The sequence below is a fragment of the Phaethon aethereus genome, assembly GCF_964289735.1.
Source record: "Phaethon aethereus genome assembly, chromosome: 2".
NCBI classification, from domain to species: domain Eukaryota; kingdom Metazoa; phylum Chordata; class Aves; order Phaethontiformes; family Phaethontidae; genus Phaethon; species Phaethon aethereus.
In genome coordinates, this window is record NC_138582.1 from 89668585 (window position 1) to 89695629 (window position 27045).

The 27045-nt window shown below is 36.7% G+C and overlaps 1 protein-coding gene across 1 annotated transcript in view; it reads right to left on the minus strand.

The window, feature by feature from the left end:
* The window catches only part of LOC309417111 (cadherin-9), a gene marked incomplete at both ends in the record, with an annotated part of 66762 nt that extends 53409 nt beyond the window's left edge, over positions 1-13353 (minus strand). The window contains one exon of the mRNA XM_082014547.1: positions 13126-13353. Coding sequence (XP_081870673.1) covers positions 13126-13353 — 228 coding nt within the window. The remainder of the gene's footprint in view (positions 1-13125) is intronic.
* Between the last annotated feature and the right edge of the window lie 13692 nt (positions 13354-27045).

The following is a 27045-nucleotide window of genomic DNA, read 5'->3' on the forward strand; positions in this document are numbered from 1 at the left end:
ACAAAGCACACAAAGTAAACCTGATATTTTTGTTAATTATCATATGACTTCATCTAGAGTAAAATGTTGACCATGGTCTTGTTGACCATTTGGAGATAGATTTTAAGATAGGATTTGAGATTTTGCTAATATTCGAAATGAGGAATCGGGGCTGCTCTTTTTTCAAATGGCTTTCGTTCTTGATGTGTGCTGACATTTCTGCCTCGATCTCATCAAATAGATAATGGCCTTGCCATTATGCTGAATTTGTCCCTGTGCCGTGGCTCTTCAGTTCTGCATCTAACTGTTGACATTGACTGGCTCTGTGACCTCAAATCACTGTTTCAGCAACTCTGCTGCAGTTTTCTCCTCAGAAGAATGGATATTATGTCATTGCCTGTCTTACCATAGGTACTGTTCATTTAATATAAAATACTTCAATACATTTCACTGAATGATACTTATGGAAGTGGAAATTATTATTAATAATCATAGCATCATCATTATAAGATTTTATTTATCCTTTTCTCTTTAATCTTCCTCAGAGGTCAACATAAATCTTTTCTTTATCCTGAAGAGAAAACAATGTTATATATATACATACATATATATTCTCATAGCTTTTTAGAAGCATAAAATGATTTTCAACTATGGGGTTTTTTGTTGTTTCTTTTTCTTTTACACTCTTTGAAGCTAGACGGGATTTAGCCACCTGAAGTACAAAGACAGTTAATTGCAGTACCTCTAATAGAATGAAAAGAGAATGGATCATTCCTGTTTCCCTCCATTAACAGTATTTTTGAAGGACTAAAGAATTTATTCTGTGATAGATTCACATTTTGCCCTTCACTTCATTCCTTTCTGCATGTGATTCTAAATCTTTCATATGGAATGGGTGGGAATCAGACTGTGACGTCTTCTTCGTTACAATTACTAGCCTGTACAGAGATGAATATATTTTCATGTTCTGTGAAACTTAGAGAGACAGATAAAAAAAAACTTTAATGATTTATTTTGCTTTCTTGCAACAACCCCACTTCCATTTACTTCAGCAATGATATATACAGGAATACTTGTTTCCATGCCAAATTCCTCTTTACATTCATTTTATCCTTCACACCATTTGTTTATATCTAATTAATATAGGTTTAAAATTAAAGATAAATATACATGGTTAGTTCTTTTAGTCACTTGTGTTACACAGGACATACAGTAACTTTTTCCATTTTTTTAAAAAATATTGATTTGAATGATTTTTAGTCTCAGCACTTTTAAATGCAAACGCTGCAGTGGTAGAGAGACAAGGTAAGCAAATACTTTCTATATTTAACTTTTCGTTTGTTAATTCAGTCCTATCAGTCAGCTACCTGACACAGTTATATTTGAACATTCAATGTTCTGTTACCTCCTGGTATTTGACAGTGTTTATTCATCACAAGTGCTTATTAAAAAGAAAAATATGCTTACTTCCACAGTCTCTGTAAGACTGAACTATCAGAAAAACACCATTTTTAAAGCTTGCATCAGTAGTTGCAACATTTTTAACAGTGTGATATAGTAGTGTTAATTCCACTTAAGCTGCATGGAAGTTGTAAACCAGAACTTTTTTGTAAGAACCAAATTTGTTCTCAATATTTTCAAACTAAATCTATTTCAGCTCTTAATCAGAAATATGTAGCAACAGCTAGAAGTTCAAGGGGCAAAAAGGGCTACAGGTGGTGGCAGCAATCACAAATTTTAAGTTAGGTAAATGCATTTTATGAATGCTTGAGTAGAAGTATAACAATATCCCACTTAATACTTCTGTGTTTGTTATTTTTATGCATTAGGAAAAGTTAAAGCAATAAATTATATCACAAATTCAAGCATTCAATTTCATTACTCACCAAGTAAGTAATCATTAAATATTTAGTTCTGTTTTTTTCCTCTTTTTCATAGTGTGCCTTGATATCTTATTCAACCCAATACTTCAAGCTCTGCTTTCAATCAAATGGCTGATTTGTGGCTGTTCTCATGATATTCCAGAGCTTTTTTTCTAATACTGCGTGGGAATATTTCATACATAGACATGTTCTGAGGAAAAGCTTCATTAGATAAGTATTGGCAATTACATTTTACAAATGGAAAAAATAAAGCAAAATGTACATAAAGGAAATAGTCAATCAAATTTTATTAATAATTATTTCCAGCATCAATTATTTTTATGGCAGGGTTTGGGCTAAGACTTTATTCTTGTGGCTGAATCAACCATTCCAAAGACCTTTGTAAGATTTTATTAAGAGTTCTACAACTTAAACAGAGGGGAATTCTCCTTAGGTTCCCTCTATGGAGATGGAGAATATATAAAAACAATTTCTCTTCAGTTAAGGTTAAAGCTCATTTAATACTATCAACCTGATTGTTACTTCCTCACACGCCCAATTTGACAAAAATGGTATGATGGCTTCTATCTGAAATGGGCATACTTGTCTCTGAAATGTGAAGGATGATAGGGAGGAATTTATAACTTCTGAAATGTTTGTGGAGGCTGGAATACTTTCTCACTCTTTTTATTACACTCTGCTGGGTGAAAACAGAAAAGAGATATTTCAGCAGAGTTTCTTGACCACAGATTGATATAAGAGAGAGCAGAAGTTAGCCCAGTGTGTTTGTGTTGCTACGGCAATACATGCAGCATGGATTTGACCGTAGTTATGTGTATCTATTAGATAAGAGATCACAGATTCCTCTTTTGATTGATACCCAGCACAGTGTTAAATTGACTGATTACATTGGCTAGAATAACATATTTTTCAGTTTCTAGAAGGCTGAAATATGTGATGATTCCTGCAATGGACAGGATTTGATGTATCAGACACATACAGGAAGAAAAGACTTGCTGTTCTTGACAGTTGCTTGTTGACAGCTCCTCTGTTTGTCTTCAAGGTGACTGTTCATAAACCTTTCTCCGGCAGAGAAGATGTTGCACAATACCACCTCTGATGCAGTCAAATTGCCCTTTCTAAGTAGTCACATATTGATTTGCTCTGATGCGTTTCGCACCCTTTTTGTCAGCCGGCTGGCAGGTACCAGTAAACCACAATATAGTCAAAACACTTCCCCTCTTCAGAATCACTCCCATAATGTAATCAATGCAATAAATATACAACATCATGAAAAGTATCTTGTGAAATACATTTTCCTCACCCTCCTACCTTTTCATTCACAATAAATGATTACCTGATGACAGATAATGATAGGTCGGCAGATTACTACTAGTCTAATCTTCTCTTCCCACAGGCTGTGGAAGAGAAAAGCTTCTCTCCCAAAGCTGCAAGGCTAAGAAATACCAGCCTATGAAGCTGAAATAAGAAGATAGGGCTATTCTATGAATAACAATTTCCTATTGTGGCAGGTTCCTGAGCCAGCCAGATCTTTGAGACAGACCTGCTTAGGCCTTTTCGCTTAAGGAGCTTGCCAAGACCGTGAGGCTTTTAAGCTCAGAAAAGCCAGTTTCTATTAAAATGAAAATGGTTTTAAATAGCAACTGGAATTTACCACTGGAGACAGAAGAGAACTCCATTGTCCGTGCCCACTTTGTCTTTAAATCAGGTGTTTTTACTTTAAGCCTTGGTTTTTGTTAGCTTGTCAACACCCTCAGTCCCAGCAAATTCCATAAAGGAGGGCCTCCGTTGTGTGGGCCCCAGACCCCCATTTCTGTTGTCGTGGCCCACCCCCGGGTGCTCTGAGCACACTCAGGAGATCCCTGGGGAAGGGGAGCTGTGATAAACAAAGAGCAAGCATCGTAGTGAGCAATAAACCACACCGCACAGTAGCCTTTGCTGCTATGTTGGGTATTGGGTGAGCATCATTTTTCCACATCTGAGAGGAGGACCATGGAGGGAGAGAGGGAAAAGGGAAGAGAATTGGGGAATTATTATTGGTTTGCCTTTATTGAATTGTCTTGTATTGGCTTTAACTTCAAAAGTAGCTGGGTAATTTTTCAGATGCCTGTATTTATGCTATGGATGAAGTTGTCACTTTTGGTTTTTTCCTCATTTCTTATGTCGTTGGTTTAGTTTTCTTTTATTCATGTTATTATTAAATATTATATTATTATTAAATAAAATAGAATTTATTTATTTTGTTTTATTCTTGGTTTAGTTTTGTTTTTCACATGCAGTTTAGCTCATTTAGCATTTGAACACAGAATCCTTGCAAACACAACAGACAGGAACCTAAAGAGATAATCTGCACTACTCACCTGCATCCAGGTAGGATCAGTGTGGACTTTCTGGCACATATTTTTTTAGTTTGTCATGAAAACCTCCAATATCAAGATAATTCTGTCTCTCTGAGTGATCTTTACTTAGTACTTCACTGTATTGACTGTATTTGCCATACAAAACTTTTTCCTGATGTTGAATATAAATCAACCTTATGACAATATGAACCCAGCTTCTTACCCTGAACATGACAAGAACTTGAGATTATTTTTTTAGCAGTCTTTTATGTAGTTGAAGAAACAGAAGCTGTCAGATCTCATGACAGCTGCTCTATCTGTACCAAACAATGTCAACGCACTCTTGTTATTCATGTATTCAAGGTCTCTGATCATTGCAGTTGTTTTCCGAAATGATTCTTTATTTTGTAAAATATGATGTCCAAATTTGACAAAATTCTGGCTTAGACCTATCATTACAATGTAACATTCAAGATATTTTTTATTTAAACTGTTTATACTTGGGTCATGAATGATGTGATTAGATCTCTTCACTATTTTTGGAACAATTAAAAATGTATTTACATTGTCAGAAATGAGCTGCTATCATTTCTCCAAAAGATAACAGTCCTATTGTTTTTGGAAGACGTAGCGTTTGTCTTTAATCATTTTCTCCCATGGCCCTCCAGCCTTCCTTTTAAAAGTACCAATAAAATTTTATCAAAAACTTCGGGTTTTATCAATTTTTGAAAAAAATAAATTTTGCTTCCAGCAATTTTTCAATAAGGTTTACGTTGGAAGCCTTCAGTAAATAAGTTATTTTTAAACAAGCTATGGCTCTTCATTTGTATTTGTAGAAAAGTTATGCATGTAGCTGGACACAGGGACTTGTGGCATTATATTTAACCTTTTTTTTCTTGGTTTACACTTCTCCATTTCAGTTTTATTTTAGGGATTCTTTTGCCTAGACAAATAGCTGCTTGAGACTAGATCAAATATTTGTTGAAAAAAATGTGCTACCTGAAGAATGAAAAGTGGAGATAATTTATTAATTTATTTTTTTTAATCAAATGGTCTTTCCATTTCTCATTTTTAAAAATATTTGTCAGAGTCTTTTTACCATTTCTTTGATCTTTTCTGACTATATGGCTTTTTTCCTTTCTGTTTTGATGTGTCATTATTTCTGCAGTATTCATTCAAAGACAAGTTAAAATTTGGGGTCTGAGAGAGAAGGGTAAAGATAAAAGAAGGTGATGCAGGAGAGCCCACTAATTTTTCTTCTTCTTCTTTTTTTTTTAATCTTAAAATACTGATTTTACTTTAAGAGCAGAGATTCTAATGAAAAAATTAAATCTGCTTCCAAAGCTGTGTTCCAATGGATTTGGAATAGAGTGCATGGTAGATGGAATATATTAAGAATGTGATGAAATCTTACCCCAGTTGAATTACACTTCTAAATGATTATATGTCAGCAACATATGATTGTTTATGATTCAGTTCTTTTTTTGAAATTTATCATACCACTAAGTCAAAAGATGTCAAAGAAATGAGCTGGTTTTAGCAGCATTTAGGTGCTGTACTGAATGCAACATTTTTGCAAATGAGGCAAGTGGGATACATCTATTGAAAAGTGGAGGGCATACTTGCAACAACGAAAATATATTGCACCTGTATGTTCTCTCATCCTAGAGAATAGGTAGTTCTTAAACTGACTCTGTAGAGGGAATTAACAAATGCTGTAAAGGGATCCTTATGGATTAATTGCATAAATTTATTAAAGGCACAAGTGAAAAAGTAAGTGCTCTCACATACTCTAAAGGCAAGATCAAGATAAAATTCAGTACATAAAGAAAGTGATATTAGGTAATTAATAAAAAAAATACTTTTGCAGCAGATGAGAACATTATGTTTCAAGGTGGAGAAACTAAGGTTACTGCAGAATTTGGCACTGTTGTCAAGAGCCAGCTCAGTGGGTCACCTGTTTGGGCCATAAGCTTCCTCCCAAATTGCTCAGAGCAGAGGCTGAGAATGGCCAAGGCCTCGGCAACATGTTGGGAGGACATGGATGAACTGAGATAAGACTAATGGAGTGAGGGCTTCACTGATCCCATTTTCTGACTTCTCTGCTGCTTCACATATTAAGAGGGAGCCTGCTCTGGATTTTTTTGTGTACCAAAGGCAGCATCAAAGTAATGTGAAATAATATTTCCAAGCATCAGTACATTTTCAGTCTCTATTTACAAGGAAATACTATCCGTTAAATAAGGAAGAAAAAACACTGTATAATGGAGCAACTGAGTAAAGTTTTGTGTTAAATAACAGCCAATCTGGTGAGGTTGGTAATTCAGTGAGTCTTCTTGAATTTTTACATGAAATTTTTTTCATCTTTCTCTCTTTTCTGGTAAGGCAGGTTGCTATAGGAAGCAACCTCACTTGTAGAAGCCTGAATATTTGTAAGTGCAAACTAAAAGAAATAAATGGTTGCATTTAAATATATGTTGTAACCTGCACCCCAAAAAACCAAAACAAAATGAAAAAACCTTCTCCCCCACAAAAAAAACCCACCTCCTGAATACTTTTCACTTTATACTTCTTAATAAGACACAGAGGCAAATGCCATGAATCAAACTCACTGGTTAACTGGAGGCAGAACAGAGATTTTTCTTCAGTTTATATCAAATTTAAATGATGCTGATGATATAAAGGCTAGTTCATTTATTTTTATGGAAGTTATTAAACAGGTGGTTATTGATTGAGCAGCTAATTTTGAGCAGTGTCAGTTCTTTTTTATCTGATTTTGTATTTCCTCCCTTAATATGAAAAAGAAAGATTGCAGGTGGTGTACAAAAGTGGTTTTGTTGTTGTGGTTTGTTTATTGTTTCTAAATTCTGGGATATGGCAGGCATCTTATTGTACAGTTCATGATTGGGTCTAACACGCATTGCATGAAACTTCACACATTGTCTGCCCATCAAGATTAGCAGCCTTTGATTAGCAAAGTGCCTCTTTGATATAGGGAGAAACTAGCTTTCATGTAAAAAATTTAACTGAGTTATTTAAAAGGAAGGAAAATCTCTCATCTCTTTAAATCACTTAAGTATATTGTTGCAAAGCATAAAGGACTGCGTTTTCGAACGTGGATGATTTTGATGAGGCCTATTTCTTCCCGCCTAGGGATATTTCATAAGAACTAGAGTTAAAGAGGTGGGATATTTGGCATTTTACACAACCAATGCCCATTCCATGGGTATCAGATAAGTTACTTAGAAATGGGGACACATAAAATCAGTATTAGTTGTGGAAAATAAAACTAATTATCCCTAAAGGGCTGTTTGGTTAGAGTCTTCTGTGCATTTTATTAGCTTTTTCTTTAATTAATGAACATCATTCCAATCAACATTTTAATACTTCCTAAATTGCATGTCCTTTTTTTAGATTATTATCTATTTGGATTTTTTTGTTTAGGAAGTGAGTAAATTTGGTAGACTTTTCTCATAGGTCAGTGTTTTAGATTTAATTTCTTAGGTTCTGCATTGGGCTTAAAGTTAGTAGCAGCTGAGAAGTTGGATCTACGGCCCCTCCCTAGTGAAAGAAAGGGAGATCCCAGAGAGCAAGGAATGTCACAGTGTGATATACAGTCAGGTGCTTTATTTTCTCAACCCCTTCATATTTCACAAATCATTGCCAGTTGTTTCTTTTCCTTTAAAAAGAAGCTTCTCTCATATATGTATATGAGAGAAGCTCATATATGTTGTTATCCACTTTTTCTTTTCCTTTTTTGTGAATTCTTAGTAGGCAGAATGAGTTTTACAGTTTCCCTCACTACCTCCTCTGAAAATTACTTACATTGATGATCTCATTGACATATTCAACATTCACACTATGCAACAGGCATTTTGAAAGACTATGGTCATTTTTACGTTTTAGAAATTTTTACAGTTTTTTTCTTCGCCAAATTTTTAAACAGAACTCTGTGATACTGCTTACCTTACCTGTGCCTGACTGCATATTTCAGCTGCAAACTCTCCAGAACAAAGTTACCTCCCTATGCACTTTTTGTACAACACGTAGCATGATGGAGCCACTGGTTTCTCTAAGCATTTCCTGAATATAATTTAAAAGGATAAGAAATCAAAGGATGTAATAAGCAGTTCCTGCATTGTCGCAGGTACAAGTAATAGGACAACAAATTTAAAGGCTTCCTATGCACTTATTTTTTATACATGCACCAGTATATGAGACAGATGAGTCCTCTCAACTGGGAGAAGGAAAGAAAGATATGTGATGGATATACTGTAAGTTGTCTGGATTTACCTTGACACCCATTGCATTCACAAGGCAATTTTTCTGCATATATGCCCTGCCTGTCCCTGAAGGGTGGTTGGTGATTTAGGTCTCCTCTTTGAGTAATTTCCTTACTACAATTGTTCTAACCATCAAGCCTGTTGGCACCTGTAGAATGCTAACTTACTTTGCTCATCAGACAATATTTTCTATTTCTGCTAAGTGCATTAGATGCACTTACTGGCCTCCATTTTATGTCACCTATCATCACTACCACTGCCTTTGTCTAAAAGCTATCTAACTGTAATTTGGAACATATGCTCTGTTCTACCTGCTCAGAGTCCATTAGCAATGTGTTACTCCCGTTAGCAGTCTGGAAACCATGCACCAGGTTTGCGTGGAGATGGGTTTTTCATCTACCTTACAAGTTCACCAGGCCTCGTTTTTAGTTACTTCTTGTCACAGCATGAAACCGACCAACAAGCACCACTCAGATGTACGAGACCATGGCTGCAGCTGCCAGCTCTAAGTGCTTAGACTAGTCTGGTATGTGCAGGAAAGAAATAAAAATCAGGGATGATGGAGCTGTTAACCACTTTCCATTCCTGGAAGATATTTAGGAAGGATACCAGATGGGTAAGAGTAACCCCAGCAACAACTGCTATTTGTCTTAGATATGGGGAAAGAGATCGTCCTGGGGCTGCTTGGCTAGCGAGGCCATTGGCTACTGCCAATCTAATTTTAAAAAGCTCTACTTAAGATGATAACACCTCAAATATGGGGGAGAATCTCCTCCTTCCTGGCACCTCTGACATAGAGTGGGACCTGAGCACAAGGCAGAAATGCCCTTGTAGGGGCCAGATTTCCAGCCAGGACATGGACAGTCCAGCAGTCAAAGCAAGTGTCCAGTTCCCCTGGGTCCCTACTGCTGGTCTAAACTGGGATGAGGGGCTAAGCGGTGGGAGTGAGAGGTGTGTAGATGTCACAGAATAGCCCTCCATCCCATGTACCAACCCTTCTTAGTAAATAAATTTTATCCCTTTATGTCATAGCGAGTGATCCTACCCCACTAACAGTAATAGAATGCACTCATAACTGTATTGGGTTTGCATGGCAAGGTTTTGGTAGTGGGGAGGGCTACATGGATGTCTTATGTGAGAAGCTGCTAGAAGCTTCCCCTATGTCCAACAGAGCCAATGCCAGCCGGCTCCAAGGCAGACCCACCAATGGCCAAGGCTGAGACAATCAGCAACAGTGGTAGCGCCTCTGGGGTAACATTGTTAAGAAGAGGGAAAAAAAAGGGCACACAGCAATTGCAGCCAGAGAGTGAGAATATGTGAGAGAAACAGCCCTGCAGACACCAAGGTCAGTGAAGAAGGGGGGGCAGGAGGTGCTCCAGGGGCTGGAGCAGAGATTCCCCTGCAGCCCGTGGTGAAGACCATGGTGAGGCCGGCTGTGCCCCTGCAGCCCATGGAGCTCCACAGTGGAGCAGATCTCCACCTGCAGCCCGGGGAGGACTCCACGCCAGAGCAGGTGGATGCCCAAAAGAGACTGTGACACCATGGGAAGCCCACACTGGAGCGGGCTCCTGGCAGGGCTTGTGGCCCCGTGGGTAGAGGAGCCCAGGCTGGAGCAGGGTTGCTGGCAGGACTTGTGACCACATGGGGGACACACGCTGGAGCCGTCTGTTCCTGAAGGACAGCACCCGTGGGGGGACCCAGGCTGGAGCAGTTCCCTAAGAACTGCAGCCTGTGGGAAGGACTCACATTGGAGAAGTTCATGGAGGACCGTCTCCTGTGGGAGGGACCCCACACTGGAGCAGGGAAGAGTGTGAGGAGTCCTCCTGCTGAGGAGGAAGGAGCAGCAGAGACAACATGTGATGAACTGACCGCAACAGCCATTCCCTGTCCCCCTGTGCTGCTCGGGGCAGGAGAAGATAGAGGAAATCAGGAATGAAGTTGAGCTTGGGAAGAAGGGAGTGGTGGGGGCAAAGTGTTTTAAGATTTGGTTTTAGTTCTTATTATCTCTACTCTAATTTGATTCATAATAAATTAGATTCATTTTTTTCCCCGAGTCTGTTTTACCCTTGACAGTAACTGCTGAACGATCTCTCCGTCCTCTTGACCCACAAGCTTCTTGTTATGCTTTCTCTCCCCTGTTCAGCTGAGAATAGGAGTGATAAAGCAGCTTTGGTGGGCACCTAGCGTCCAGCCAGGGTCAACCCACCACAATAAGAAAATAAAACATCAACAAAGTAGCATCAACTATATAACACACAATGACCTAACAGAACAAAATTTTTTGAAAATTGAACTGAGGAGGGAAAACTAACTTTTAATATTATGGCTATGATCCCTTAGAAGTTTATTTCCTGATAAGTTTCTTAATTCAGTTTATTTAATTTTTAGTACAACATTTATTATTCTACACAAGTAATCCATCTGCCTGTGCATATCCATATTAAAGAGGGACTGGATAAGGATACTTTCTATGAACCAGTCCCCGTGGGTTGAAATAAAAATGCTCTCTCTTCACACATACCAGTTTACTAATTACATCTCTCTGAGCAGGAGAATACTAAACCTGAGTTTTAAGCCTTTCTCAGAATAACATTGTTCAAGAAAGTTTGTCTTTTTTTAAAGAAATTCCTTAGTTGACTTCTTGTAGCAACTCCCTCTTGGTGCTCTATGTCATGTGTACCTAGGATAATTTGAACTAACTCAAATGGATTTACTGTGGTTTTATACCACTGAGGACAGAACTATAATCATTTTGTCATGTCATAAACTGTTCTAAAGTTAATGCAACCACATGGGGTTTATCACTTCAATCCAACTCCATCTCTTTGAAACACAGGGTAATATTTGGGGTGATTTCCATCTGTTTAGAGAAGCCGAATGCTGACCTCTCCCTCAGGGCTTCTGTACAATATTTTGCACTGAAATGTGAAAAATCTCAACATGTTATCTTAGTTGTAAGAAATCAATCATCTCAGATCCAACTGCTGTATAGCCATTTGTTTTCCTTCCTGGACTTAGGTCTATGGTAATAAGGTCCAATGGCTTTAAGTTTGGAATAAGTGCAGAGCAAGTTCGCATCTGTTTCAACATACCATGTAGGTATTCCTTGTGTGAAAGAGAGATGGTGATGACAGTCCTGATGTAAGCTTAATTTATTTGATGTTTAGAATGGCATGGATGGTTTGGAGTCCATTCATCTGTAACAGTGCGATTCAAACTGCAGTCAGCTCATGTTTGGTACTCCTCCTCTATGACAGCTTTTTATTTTTACAAAAAAATATTTCTGTGAGTAAGTAGAACTTACACTTATGGAGATATATATTATTGTATACCTTATTGGTTGTTTTCTTTGCAAGTTTACTCAATATGAAAAGGTAATTCCAACCAAATTTTGTTTAGAAATCACTCCATGCAGTTAGTTCACTATTTATTGAAGATCCCGTTGCCTACAACAAACCTTCCTATTCTACACACTGATAAACAGATCTAGCAATAGGATTATTTGCCCTCATCTTATTTCCACTACTGCAAGTCAGAATTAATTTCACTGAAAACAGAACTATATGGATGTATTGTTGGTATAAACAAGGTCAGAATCATGTTCATTGTTACCATGGTTGGCTTCTTCGACATTCGTTTCTTAATAAAGATGGATGATTTCCATATTTTCCAGACGATCATGCCTCCCATGACCCAGAGATATTAGCAATGTTCAAAAAAATTTTGGAGTCTTTTAATTAAAAATGTCTCAGCCTGGTATTTAGGCACCAGAAAGTGAGAGACAATTCAAGACTACCTGACAATTCAAGCTAGTGACAGCATTGTGGATGCATGACACAATGGACATTTATAAGTCCACATTAATGGACTTAGTATCTTAAGATAAATATACTAATTTCTAAGTCATACTGGGTGGTGGCTGTGTGTACTCTAGGACTCTACCATATTGTTTATTTATATCAAACCACAAGGTAGATCTGTGGATGGTGAGACACCACAAAGGGCTAAAAATCTGGAAATGTCTGAGCTGTGTGTTATCAGAAAAGGTAGGACTGCAGACAGCTGGAATTCAGAGGTGTTGTTGGCAACAGCTGATGTAGATAGGTCTCAAAAAATTGAAAGCATTTTGAGCCATTAAGATCACAGTTTATTGCAGAACTGATGAAAACCAGATTTTTTTTCTCCTCAAACACTTTATCCATACTTGTCATCATGCATAGACAGCAATTTTATTATTAATAAATAGAATTCTATATTTCACTTGAAGAAGTACACAACCCAGTATATTGGCAAATGCCATGAGGTAGATGAATGAAGGTATACCTTCTCTATTCACGTATCTAATATTTATGTATAACAGTTGAAAACTAGAAATGATTCAGTGATAAAACTTGCATGGGCATATGTAATAAGGAATTGGGATATTTTAGTCTGTTTTTTTTTCAATAAACTACTTCATTTCTCCCACAACTTCGAAAAATCATGGAAGCCTCAGGTGGTGTATGACATGCTTGCTTTGACTTAAATGAGACATTTGGAACATTGCTCTATAAAAAGCAAAACAACTGTAGAGAAGGAGGGAAAATACCAAGGGTATTAGATGTATCACCTCTAAAGTAATCCTTTACACACCAGGCTTACCTTGCCCACGTATTGCGTATCTGGACCTGTGTACTCTTCCAGCAAGAAAAATTGATTCCACATCCAACCACGCTTGGTGCGGTGCAGTGTTTTTCCATCATTCTCTGACAATCCTGTTATCCTTTCACTGCGTGAGTGCTTGTTAGTCCTTTCTTGGGACGACATCATATGAATCACATGAAACATACAGCTCCAAAGCAAAACTGTCATGAAGGAGTAAGTCCTCATCTTTTACAGAGATGCTGTTAGCCTCTACTCCTCTAATAATTCACCAGAACAAATTTTTCAAATCTTATATTCCTCTGGTAAGTAGGACCTAGGGGATGGAGAAAATTATTTGAGTAAGTTGCAATAATTTTTTTTCCCGAAGGCCATGGCCTTAGAGAAACAGAAATACCAAACAGTCTAGTGATCATGACAATAACCCATGGAAATGATATATAACCATAAAAATTACCCAGAGAATTCTAAGTCAAGTTCTTTAATGTCTCCTTTATTTTTTTCTATTTCATTCTCTCACAGTGTACATAGCCATTAATTTAAAACACAATCTGAGTGAAATATTTCTTCTTCTGAAAACTTTAGCTACCAGCAGCATCCTGACACAATGAACCAGCCCAGATACAAAGAAACCTTCCAACCTCATCTCTCCCAGCTCAGCCTGATGCTGTCATCTCTTACTATCTGTTCAGAATTGCCTGCAAATCTGAATTTTTTTTCACTTCATGATTAATACAACTCCTTTTTCCCCTTTGCTAGCCCCAATTTGTCTGGAGGATCCACTTCTGTTTCTACACAAAGGAACTCATAATGTAAGATGAAATTTAAAGCGTTATTGATGCCTTCAACAGATTCCTTATTCAAGAGAGAAGAAGTATTTGTTAGCTAAGTTTCGGTTCATAGGAATCCTGCTGAAGTTAACAAAATTCTACATTTTGCACAGAATTCTGCATTTGGAATGTATTTTATTTCCCCTCCTGAATGAATAGGAATTCTCATTATATAGAAACATTGTTATAATTATTTTTCTGAAACTGTCACTGGTGTTTTGTGTGGAAGTTTGTAACCAACATTTAATCAAAACCAAGGATTTTTTTTTTTTAAACACATACTCTTTATTCGGCAATACAACTAGAGGTGTCTGATGTCCCAGTCTTTTCCATAACCTGGGTTTCCTGTCAAATCTGCTTTTGCTTCAGTATACCTTTAGCTGAGCTGTCATTGTATGTTACAGAAAGCGTAGGAAAATAATTCAGCAGCAAAAGTGTCATTTGCTTTGGGAATCCCAGTCCATGAACAGTGACAGTAGCATGAAGCTACAACACCCAGAAATTTTAGAATACTGAAATTTTGAAATTTAATAAAAAATACATACCTATCCGCCTTTCTCCCACAACCCAACATTACCAGCAGCTACTTTCACTTTTTTTTTTTAGGGGAGGTGAAGCGAGTCTTTTTCTGTACAAAAAGATAGAAATGTGTGGCAGTAAGATGCCCCAGAATTGTGCCCTCGTGTGAAGTTTTCCTTAAAATGATGATATTCTATATGGTCTCAGGATCTTAACTAGCAATCCTGAAGAAGGATCAAAGCCTTAGCGTTTTAGTAACTTCAAACAGAGTTTTAGCAGAGCAAGAAGTGAAGGCTTGGAATATTTATCACTTTCTAACGTCATGTTCAAAACCAAAAAGAAAACAATTTAATAGGTGTCAAATTTATGCAGAATACCATGAATATAATGCAGGAAAACTCTTACTTTCTTTTACTTCTTTATTTTAATTGAAGAGTCAAAGCACAAAGTAAATTAACTCTATTTGCATAAAATCATGACTGTACATAGATCTTGGCATACATTAGTGGATGTATTTCCTTTGAATTCTGTAGTTATACTCAGATCTTTTTTTTTCTCTTGAAATACTCAGTAAGTTCCTGTCGCATGCAGAGGGGCAAAAGGGATCTCTCTTTTGGCTAATTTAACACCAGTAAATTTTGAAATTAACTGGAAAACACATTATGTACATGATGATCTTGCCTTGTGATTGAAACTTACTGGACACAGATCAAAAGAAAAAGAAAAACCTCAGCCAATTTTTTATCCGTGTCTAAATTTGATGATTTTAATTACCTGTATAATATAGACTGAAGTAGTTGTTACCACTGAATACACTTATTTATCAATGTAGAGCATAAGACATGATCATCTAGATCTTGAAATCCAGCTCACTGCACCTTCTGAGGCAGATTGCAAGGCCTCTTCAGACTTTGTAATTAAATCTTGGTTAAAGTATTGTAAAATTAAAGTAAACAACAACAGGAACTACTTTTGAAAATACTCAAAAGGCAGATTATCAAGTTTGATGAATGGCTCTGAAGTCTCTTATCTCTTCTTGAGATACTCTTTCTTGATGTGTACTCAAGCAGTGCTCTTTCACAGCAGCATTACGCACTTTTTGTTGGACTGTAGTTCAAGAATTATATACATTCTGAATGATAACATGTTCAAATATTCATATTGGTCAAATTTTGGATTTGATTGCTTTTGCTTTGTGTATCAATGATGTGTTGCTACTTAAATTTTCCAATAAATTTTATGTTTTTATATATTTAAGGTCATGAATGATTTATTTCTATAATTTCTTGGAACATGTCAGCTCTTCTGCATTAAAACAAAACGAGCCACAAACCAAACAAAAAGCCCTGAAAACTAGACATGTATTTGGAAAAATTTTAACACACAGTGAATCTATGAAACTACTAAAAATCCTAAAAAATATATTTTACAAAACCTCTAAGCCTTGGAAGACTGCTGTGAAAAATAAGTTATCAAAAAAGTCAAACAGTTTAATTTTTTTCTTCAAACTGTCATTATTTCAAAAGTTAGACTAATCTAACACTCAAGTGATTTAATCTGGTTTATTTTTACTCTTTTTTTAAACAGGGGGAAAGATAGGGGACATCAATGTATTTTCATTTGTCCATTTGGAGAGGTTGATTGCATATTCAGTTTTGCAATAATTTCAAATGGAAATAAAATTTCAAATCTCAAATGCTTCACTTTTGCTTTTTCAAAACTGCACATTTTTAATTTCAGGAAAATTGCACTCATTCTTTTCTGTACAAACACTAGTTGCCATACTCATTCAAATGCATAAAATGTTTATACTACTCTTTCTACTCAAAGAAATACTTCAAGGTTGTCATTGGCTTATGCATCTTGCCTCGTAGTCAGCTGTTCGACTGGATCAGGAGTTGCATTTGGTAGACTCAGAAGGTGTATTTTAATACTGAAATAAAGAATTCTGGTGTAGTCTGGAAAAGTAAAAGCAGCAGTTCAAGGGACCACAATGCACTGTGCACAGATGCTCTGAGCATGCTATAAGAAATTATTTCTGTGCAAACACCAATTTCTTAACAAAGTTTTTTTTCTCAGAGGAATCTAGGTTCCCATATTTTGTCCCAGCCAGGGCAGAACTTAATCTGAGAGTGTTTAAAATGTGTGGTTTTCTGTGTAGTGCTGCCCTCTACTGATTTCCTTGCTAATTAACAGAAGGACTTTACTACTGCTGAGAGGAAAAGTAGTATCCTTCATGTCAGAAGAGTAAGACTCAGTTTTTGGAATGACTGAAAAAAAAAAAAGATATAGGCCATTATTTCCCGCTTTTGATTTTTACAGTAGTTGAAGATATTAGGTGTAAAGAGAGAGTTATTAGTCTGGATCAGTCTGGATCTACTGAACATTATGGTAAATATCTAATCTGATTTCTTCTAAGGGGAGCAAAGTTCTTAAGTCTGAAACCAGAGAGAGTAATTTTAATGGGTTTTGTTCTAAGTAACTGATCGAAATTACATATGCAATCCATCGTGCCTCATTTCTGCTTCCACCATTTGCTCAGTACAATGGCCAACTCATTGTGCTTCTCAAACAATGGAAAATTACTTTCTTCCTAGTTGCACTAGAAACTTCTTTTAAGATGAGGTATGCATGTATTGAACATTTTAGTGCCCCAAATTGTGAAGAACCTGCATTCTTTCCCCACTTCACAAATCAGAGGATCTGAGTGAATGTTATTTATTTTTAAGGTTTGAGGAATCTGTGGTGGTACCCTAGAACCATTACAGTCTCTCCTTGCAGTAAGGACTCTGATATCAGAATCCTACAACAGTTCCAGGTAAATGGATTATGTCTATATGAAAGACATTATTCTCCAGAACACATTAGCAACTGGAAAAATATATCTTTCAAAGTCCTTTTGAATATAAAATATTCTATTTAGATTCTTCAGGTGTAGTGTGAAATAAGCCCTGCTGGGATCAGTTGCAGAGATTTGTTAGCAATGATGCTAAGTTAAATGTTTCTATAGCAATTGCCATGGTAATGTTTTTAATTAGTGCAGCACAGTCACTCACAAGCATGACATGAAGAAAGGTTCACCTTAGGCAACTTGATAATGTATCTCACATCAGTTTCCTTCATTCGTTAATAGTGAAGTAAAATTCTATTCTAAAAGAAAAAGTCTGTAGTGCTCGTGTAGAGCTAAAAATAGCAGAGTTAACTGCAGCAGCAGTGCTTAATATTGCACTTACCGATCTTTAAATAGGAGGGATGCAACTGATGTTCAGGATGATCCAAACAATCTGTAAAACTAAAATATGTATTTTAACAAAACATAGTAAGTATAAATCCTGTGTAGCCTGCATGCGTGGAAGTGGTCTCACAGTGTTTCTTTTGAAAAAAAAAAAAACTGAATGTAGCTTTAATCTACCTAGCCTGAATACTAAAAGCAGTGAAGCTGTAGCAACAAAAGGCTGTGCTATAAAGGGCACACTACCACCAATAATACCAAGACTTAGGTAGAGGCTAGGCCTGTGCCACTGTAGTTTCACTTTTATTACTCCCCTAAATAATTAAGGACAGCCCAGGTATGCAGACACGTGCTTCCCTCTGACTGCAACGCTCAAATATTCTCTGAGTGCAGTCATCCTACAAACATGAATATAAGCTGTGGATGTATCATTGATGGCTGACTTTCAAAAAGCAAGCTCCTTTTGTTTCCATCTTCCTAATTTTTTCCTTCCCTCTCCCCTCTTCATGGGTAAAGATGGGGTTGGAGTAACATTGAAAGGATGAGAAGAAAACAGCCAATGTGCACCTTGACTGACCTCCCATGCTGAAGCTGGGAGAATCAAGAAAGGTGTTTTCATTTATTTGTATGAGAGCTGAAGTAGCTTTTGAGGAATCCCCAAAACTTAAAGGACAGATTTTTGAGTGATGAACACCCATTCTTTGAGTACAGGTACTCAGATCCCATCCAGGCACAGAAACATGGACAACACTAAAAAAGAAACATTTCCTCTCTCAGCAGCTCCTGCTGCAAACCTTTCAGAACAGATTTTCGGAACAGATTTTCAGAACCGCTTTTTGCCCATTGGGTGGCTGATCTGTTCAGCAGCATATACAGTGGAGATAAGCCCAGCAGAAAATTTTGTCAGGAAACAGCTGAAGGCAGTTCTTTATGTCTGGGACACCAGTGCAGGTTCCTTTAGCTACATGAGTCAAGGAGTCACACAAATATAAATAAAGTTTTAGGGAATGTGAACTAACAGCAATTTGTATTGGAATGTCCATTGAATTAATGTCTTTTAGGCAAACTAATCTTTGCTTTGTGGGTGCATTATAAGAAACATTTATCTTGCTGTGACAAGAGAGATTTAGCATTTATTTTAGAGTTTTGCCAGCCTCTTAGGCACGTACATTGGAGACACTGGTCCAAATTCAGCTCAACATGGCTTGAGTCACTCTCTCTATAGCACTCACACCGAGTAATACCAGTCCCCCAGGGGGGTAGATGTGGCAAGATAATGTGTTGATTCATGTTTGGACAATCCCCACTGGCAAAGACTTGCGCAGAGACACAGCTGTGATTTAAAGCAACTGTCCCTAGGCAGTGAAAATACCATCTGCCCTTCTCTGGAGCAAGTCTCTTCTGAGGTGCAGATGAAACTGTTGCTGGACTCATTCTCCCCCAACCATCCTTCTGTCAGCTAGCGAATGGAGCCTGCAGCGCTTCCAACCCATCCTGTACAAGGGTCTCTCACTTGTTAGCAATGGTATTCAGTGAAGTCCAAAAAGAGACCTTTAAAATATCTACTCCTGAGGCAGCAGGTCATGAGATGACAAAAGTCAAATGTGTATTTTCACATTAAAAAAAAAAAGAAGATCCTTTTTCTCCAATAATGAATCTTTTCACAGGATCTGCTTTTCATCAGCATGAGGGGAACTAGGAAATACAGCACTTGTAAACCCTTAATGCAAGGCCTTTTGAAGATATTCCTTTGATCTTTAGTATGGATTTTTCTCCATAGGGAACACATTTCACTCATCATATAATGAAGCTGCACTATAAGTTTTTATACCACACCTTACTTACAAATGCAACAGATTCAATCACATTCACATTTTTTAAAGAATAACCTTCAGAAACAGGAGGGAAAATAAATGCTGTCATCAAAACAAAATTTTTCTCTTTGTTTCTGCTTTAAGATTGTCTCAAGTTCTGTCACTCATACACTGGTTGGCTGTACTTTGATATTGAGAACCTGCACTACTTAAGGCATTTTTTGTTTCTTTTTTTTAGTTTTTGTTTGTTTGTTTTGGTTTTGGTTTTTTTGTGGTTTTTTTTTATAAACAGCATAACTTTCTCTGTGCCTGATACAAAACAAAGCAGTATCTGGAGGTGTAGGCCCCTATTTTCCAGATGCATTGATTCTCATCAGTTTTCCTGCATAAAGCAGATGAGATTCACCTGTGGCACTGGGACTACATGCTTTCTCCAAATGCCTCTTGTTGCTTCATTACGCAGCAGCCCACTCTGGTCACAGAGCTAGGTCCTGACAAAGCAGTCCGAGATTCCATGTCAGGTGCTTCCTACTTCTGCGTATCTCCTGAGCATAGCACATACCAGCATGAGAGCTTGCTAAACTTTCTGAGGCTACAGCTTGCAAGTGGCCCAAGAGGTTGTTACAAGGTAGAATTTCTCAGAATAAATATATCTTCACACTAGTATTTCCCAGATTTTTAAAAACCATTAATCTGTCCCATCGTCCTTTTTTTGGGTCATGTACATCTGAGACATTGGAAATCTTGTTCCTATAGAGAAGGATTGTGAAAATCAGACTTAATTACCGCCTGCAAGGGAATACACATTCACTTCTCTGGACTGGAAAAACTCAGTTGCTGACCAATTAAAGGTAGTTAGCAGATTCATACTGGTAATTGCAGCCCGTTGCTGCTGTTTCCTTCCTGAAGGAACTGAGCAGCTGCTGAAAGCTGTCATTCATCAGAGCTCAACACTCTTTATGCCCTTGTGCTGTCTCCAATGTGATCACAAAATCAAAAGTCTCATCCTCAGAGTTGAGCAGGGCTCTTGTAAGCGCAGGAATTTTTGCACAGAAATAGTGCATAGGTTTAACGTAATTTTTTGCTGTATGTTATCCCAGTTAATCTGAAAGAAATCTGATGCAGATGAGACTTCAGCCTTTATTTCAATAATAAACACCCTAAAATACCTACAAGTGGTAATTCTACCACTTACAGGAATAATAGAGATCTCAGAAATATAAAGTACAATGACTTTCCTTTTTCTTATTTCTAGGTCTGAATATCTTCCTTAAAAAACAAAAAAACCCCGCACCCCCCAAACAACCAAAGAAACCTTTCACTTGCATCTCGTTTTACTTCATTAATGAAAGACAAATGTAAAACATGAACAAATTGGAAATAAATGTAATGAAGTATTGCTTCTTCTGTTACTAGTTTGATAGTCCAAGATGAGTATGTCTTCAACAAGCAGACATCCATGATAGCGTATAAGCATGGAGAAACACATAATGATTTTTCTCATGTATGTTTTCTCAGTCTCCAAATAGTAAGTATTTAGCAATCCCCAATAGATTCTCTTTGCCATGGCTTTCTCCACTTTTGCTTTGAAACCATGTAAGCTTCTAGGAGCCACAAGATTCTGCAAGGAGACTCACAGTTTAACAATCTTGTGAAAAGAACCATCTCTATCTGTTTGTTTTTGAACATTGTAACTGCCAGCTTCATTAGGCAACTAGTATTGCCATTGAAAGGCACAGTAAAGAGTCATTCCCTCTTCACTCTCTCTGCAATGATGAACGTATAGACTTAAACCAACTTTTCCTTCAGTTATCTCTTTTCCAAGATGAAAAGTTCTGGGACTGTCTGCTTAATCATTCCTTGTCTGGAAACTGTGCCATACTTTTGATTGTACCTGTAGCCCTCCTCTGAATCTCTTCGTTTTTTTTGGTGTATCTTTTGAGGTTGGTAGTCATGATTTGTTGCAGTATTCAAGCTGCAGGAGCTTCATGCATATATAGACAACATCTTAATCACATTCTCTACTTAATTTCATCATGATACATGGCATTGTTTGCCTTTTTTGACTGCTGCAGAGCTATAGGTTAATGTTTTCCTGTTATAATCTATTGTTACATTATAGTGTTATTCCCCAATGACAATAGTCAGACTTCATTATTTTAAAAGTAAAATCTGGAGTTTACTGTCTGTGGCTTTACATAATTTCATAACAATTTCACCATCCATCAATTTGGTGTCCACTCACTATATTGCATGGATTACAAATGTATATATAGCAAACTACTACAGTTATTAAATCATTGTAAGGTAGAGACTGGTTGGCATGGCAAAGCTCAAATCCATATGGCTAAGTTGTCTTCTTCTCTCCCCTGCCTCCTTCCAAAACAAGGTTACTGTGTCCATATTATCTGTGAGAAATCAGCCCGGGCTTGGTCCTCATGCACTGACAGGACTTTTCTGTAAGAGTGCCAATTGGTATATGCTAAACTGATGTTAGGGACTGTAATAACAGTGAAATGGTACAGACAGTTAAAGCCAGTTTCCTTGCCAGATGAAGTATATTAATATAATCATAGTCATAAGATTCTTTTGCAAGATTTGCGAAGACTCCTTGGCTTTGTTATGCTGAATGTCACTTGCAAAGTTTTTCACCTTGATATTCAAACCTGTTTTCAGTTTATTTATGAGTATATTGAACAGTGTTGGCCTTAGTACAGATCCCTGTGGAACACTACAACAGACCTTATTTCAATGTGAAAACTTGTTATTTACTTCTTCCTACGGGTTCCTGTCATTTAATCAATTACTGATATATGCAGGGACCTTCACTTCTAGCTCACGGTTGCTTAAGAGCCACTGGTGAGTGACCCTGTCAAAAGCCTTCTAGAAGCACAATTAGATCATATCAAAGAAGTCAAAGCTATCCATATGCTTGATAACACTTTCAGAGGCTCAAATAGGTCTGTGAGGCAGGACTTCGCTGTGTCCAACAACTGTATTCTTTATGAGTTGCTAACAGTTTCAGTGGGCAGTCTGGTTTGAACCTCAGACTTTGTCCCTGCAACTTGTCCCTGGCAGAACTGAAACTGTTTTTTAAAAGTTGATATCACATCTGATACCTTGAAACCCTCAAGTATCAAGGGAGTTGAAGTGAAAAGTTAAAGAAGATAATTAATATCTCAGAAGTTTCATCACTTAGATTTTTAAGATTCATGCTGGTATGCATGAAGTCGCTGCCATTTACTAACAACTTGAAATCCCACTGTACTGAAATTAGATCTTCTGAAAAGTCCCTGGTTAAAAAAACTAAAAAAAAAAACCCAACAAAAAAAATCTGCCATTTAATCCCTACGGGTTTATAACCCTTTCTGTTTTCTCCTGAAAACTGTGACAAATGAACCACAGAACACTGGGTAGCCACAAACATAGCACTGATGGTAAAGTTTTTCATGGAACTTCCCCAAAAAGTTTTCAGTTTTTAATTATAGCACTTTGTTAAAATCAAAATGTTTCCCCACTCTCTGATGAAATGACAGAAAGGGTATCACACAGATACATGGCACTGGATGCTGGTTGTATGTGCTGTTCTAGTGAAGCCCCTTTCTACAATTTGATTCCTAAGGGTTTATGCTCTTTCCCAAGAGCTAGTAGCCTAAACGTGGTCAGTTAAACTCCCTCTGGTGCTTGACAGTCCTGCAGAGAAGCCCACCAAGAACCCTGATCAGTAGCTCAGAGTTTAGCTTCCATGTTCATTTTCATATTGATAATTTGATTACTTCAAGTTTTAAAGTCCTCTGGGGAAAGAAATCTTCTAAAAAATATTTTCTTTTTCCCCTCTTGAGGTTTCAAGATTTTCTATAGTATTTACTGAACTTGTCCTCCTCAAATTTCTACCATCAGTGCAACTTTATATGTAGTTTATTTTTGCTACCATGATAGGCAACTTCAGAAGGCTTTCAGACCCATCTGGAATGGAGTCTAAAAATGGGGGAATACGTCATCTGCATATGCATTTAATAAGTTAATCATGCTCTGATGAGACTGCAGTTGTTATTGCTGATACCAACTGTTTTACTATTTGGTTCCTTTGTTTATAGCAAGCAGAGACAGAAATAACTAGTTAATTTCTCTTAAGATACCAGTTAGCTTTCAAATGATGTGATATGTTTCCTTTAGTAAAATCTGAACCAGACTTGAAAGTTTAATAGTCTATATCTCAGTATGAATTCCCAGGGTATGCAGATTTGCATGTGGTTTATTTGGATTAATTCAAAACACACATAGGACCTTTCAGATAGGATTCCAGAATTACCCCCTATATTTTCCTGCCCTTTTCATTAAAACTCAGTAAGAAGCAGAAGATATAACCGCATGAAACCATGTATAAGGTTCCAGTTTCAGAGTTAAAAAAGAGCAGAACTATGCCTGGAAAAAAGTTGATCCAACAAAGCATTTGCTTTATGTTTTCTGCTCTAGTATTTTTTTTTTGTCTAGCCTTGCCTGAAATGGCAGGGCATAATCAGGCTTTAAAACTTTCTCGCATAAACTCAAATGCCCATGACTATCTCCCTTCCTTCTTACATTCCTAAAAGATGCGGGAACAGAGTATATGGGGGACCATAGCTGTGTTTGGGCTCAACACTGATAAGACAAGTAATAAAATATCTGTCTTCATAGACAACAAATCAACTCAATCGCATAACAAGAGAAAGGAAAGAGCATAGTTAATCTGTACATAGGGATGTGTCAGTCACTTTTTTTTGATCTTTTCTTGGTTTATGTAGGAATAGATACTTTACATGAAACAAAGTTATACTTCCTAGAAATGATTTCCTCCCTCTTTTTACCTTTGTGATAAAATCTTCAATCACTCACAGTCAATTTGTGATTAAATTCTTCAATCTTTGTTACAGCCAAATTTTGATGTCACTTTTTAGTAGTATGGCTGTGGGTAGTGAAACAGTTTCATTACTACTGTCAATAAAGCATGCTGAATTGCCCTTTTTTTCCTGACTTTGAAGGACTGTCATTATATGCACTATCCACAGGCAGTTCTTCATGGAAAAGAATGTACCTTCATTTAAATCTCACTACTACGGTGTTGATTTTAAAATAAACATTTTATATTAACAATTACTAATAAATAGAGTATATAATAATGATCCAGCATAGTCAAACGCAATTGTGCTACTGCAATTCTGAATGCTGTGAAGGGAAAATATGCTGCAATTATATTATTGATGGGCATGATGATATAACAATTTAAAGTTAGTTGATATGAATCTAACTGTTTTTTTAATTGTATAACCCAACATCTTAATGAATGTTGAAGAATGGCTGTTTTTAGTAATAGAAAGTGCTAAACAAAGCCTGTAGCAAAATTAATTTATATATACCTGTCTAACATCAATATTTTATATAAAGGTAATGAGAAAGCAATAGGAAGGATTTTTGAGTGAAATAAAGACTCTCTTCTAGCTGACACAGCTGAAGTCATTGAATAGTGCTACTGAATTTTTCATGAACATTTTTTGCCAAAAACTTTATTTCTAGTTGTCTCACGGCAGCATACATGGAGATGTGGAGAAAATGGAACCTGTTGTGTAATGTGGAATTATCCCTAGATTTTAATGTCACAGAATGGTGCTATACCTCCAATACTTGGGAAAGCAAAATGCAAATTCAGAATTAAATATATCTATAAAGCCAACATAGTAGTCTTACATTAGGAAAAAATCTTAAAGTGTATGAGTTCAAGCTCTGTCAGGATTCACTATTTTGTGTTGATTGATACTTTTTCACAGTTTTACTCTTTCCTCACCTTTCCCATTTAATAAAACAACTTTTATTTTACAGGAATTTTTTGTCTTCTAAAAATATATGCCTTTTAGTTTTTCAAGGCTAAGTTCAAAAATTTCTGTAGCCAAAGCATGTATCTGTGGACTTTCAACTAGGTCACAGTTATACTGAAGATTTTAAAAGAGCAACCCAAATGGCCATTTATTTTCTTTTTCACTCACAGTTCCTAATGAAGTAATAATAGTGTAGGAACAAAATTTGTTCCTTTCTGGTCATTGTCCAGAGAGCAAATTAGCTTAAGTGCTTTCCATCAATCTTATGTTTATTGTTTGCCTTCATTTTGTATTAACAATACTGCTGAAATAAGGAGCAATCCATGAGAGAATTTTATGTTCCCGTTTTCATAGGTACTTGATAGACTAATGTTTAACGGGTTTCAAAAATATTCTAGCTGGGAAATGCATGTCTATTTTTATAGAAAGTAGAGGTCTGCCATATAATTGCATTTTGCAAGAAGCTTATAAAAAGCTTGCTTTTATTGTCTGTATTTATCACTGTTAAGCAGGATCTGGGGGAAAAACTTCTGTTACTTTTGGTGTTAAGGACATGATGAGTTTTCTTATTATTGAATACTAGATATGTGCTATCCAAAAGAGGGAGCCATAACATTATACTATATCTTTCCACTATATGAGACAGTGAAACTGAATATGTTCTTTTACTCATTTTTCTTAATTGTACTTAGAGATGATGTTTGCTCTGAGGTTTTTTGGTTTTATATGAATAAACAATGTAGTTCAGAACTAGATAATACATGCTAATAATCTTATCAGAGCTGAGTGAAATGGTTGTACTAAAGTCAAATATGTTCAAACCAGATGAAAACATCCTGTCATAAAAGAATTTGGATTAATTTCTCTAGCTCTTGATTCCACCACACACTTTACCAATTTTGAGAAAAAAGTTTAATCTCTCTGTACTCATTTCCCACCTTATGAATGGACTGTATATATAACTATCAAAGAAGAGTGCTTGAGGTATTTGCTAAACATACTTTGATTTTTTGTCTCTGTAAAAAGTGAGATCGGCATAAAATATCACTCTTAATAACTGATGAGACATCCAGTTCTATGAAACCCTTGCTTGGAGAAACACAATACTCAAAAAGGCGTTACCCATGTTTTGGAAAGCATGGGCTGGATTATCTTCATATCTGAAAGGTCAGTGGACTAGGATGTATCTGAAAGAGTAGAATGGAAAAGTGCAGAGTGATTAATAACACTTGCTTTACTTTCTTAATTTCTTTAGAGAATTCTCTTTGCCTTTTCCTGACAGTTCTGTGTATCACATGGGGGGTCCAGCACATCCCAGTAAGCCCATGTGAGGAGGGACTTTTGGTATTTTTGGTATCAGAGAAGCATTGATAGTTGTTTAATCCCTTTCTAATATTTTTAAAGTGAAGTATAGGTTTAATTTGCCTGTTGCTTTACAAAAAAGCTTTCTTGCTCGTTTGGTTATAACCATTATTGGGTAGTGATGTAATCGGCAGAAATTAATGTTGATGGTTAGTAAATGAGAAAAGACAGGCCAAGTTAAACCCCTAGAGATGCAAGTCCAAATACAGGTTCTGTGGTACAGGTTCTGGACACATATACTCTAATATATATGAAATCATGTATGAAATCTATGTGAAAATATATATCACACCTTGTATGGTATGTGATTT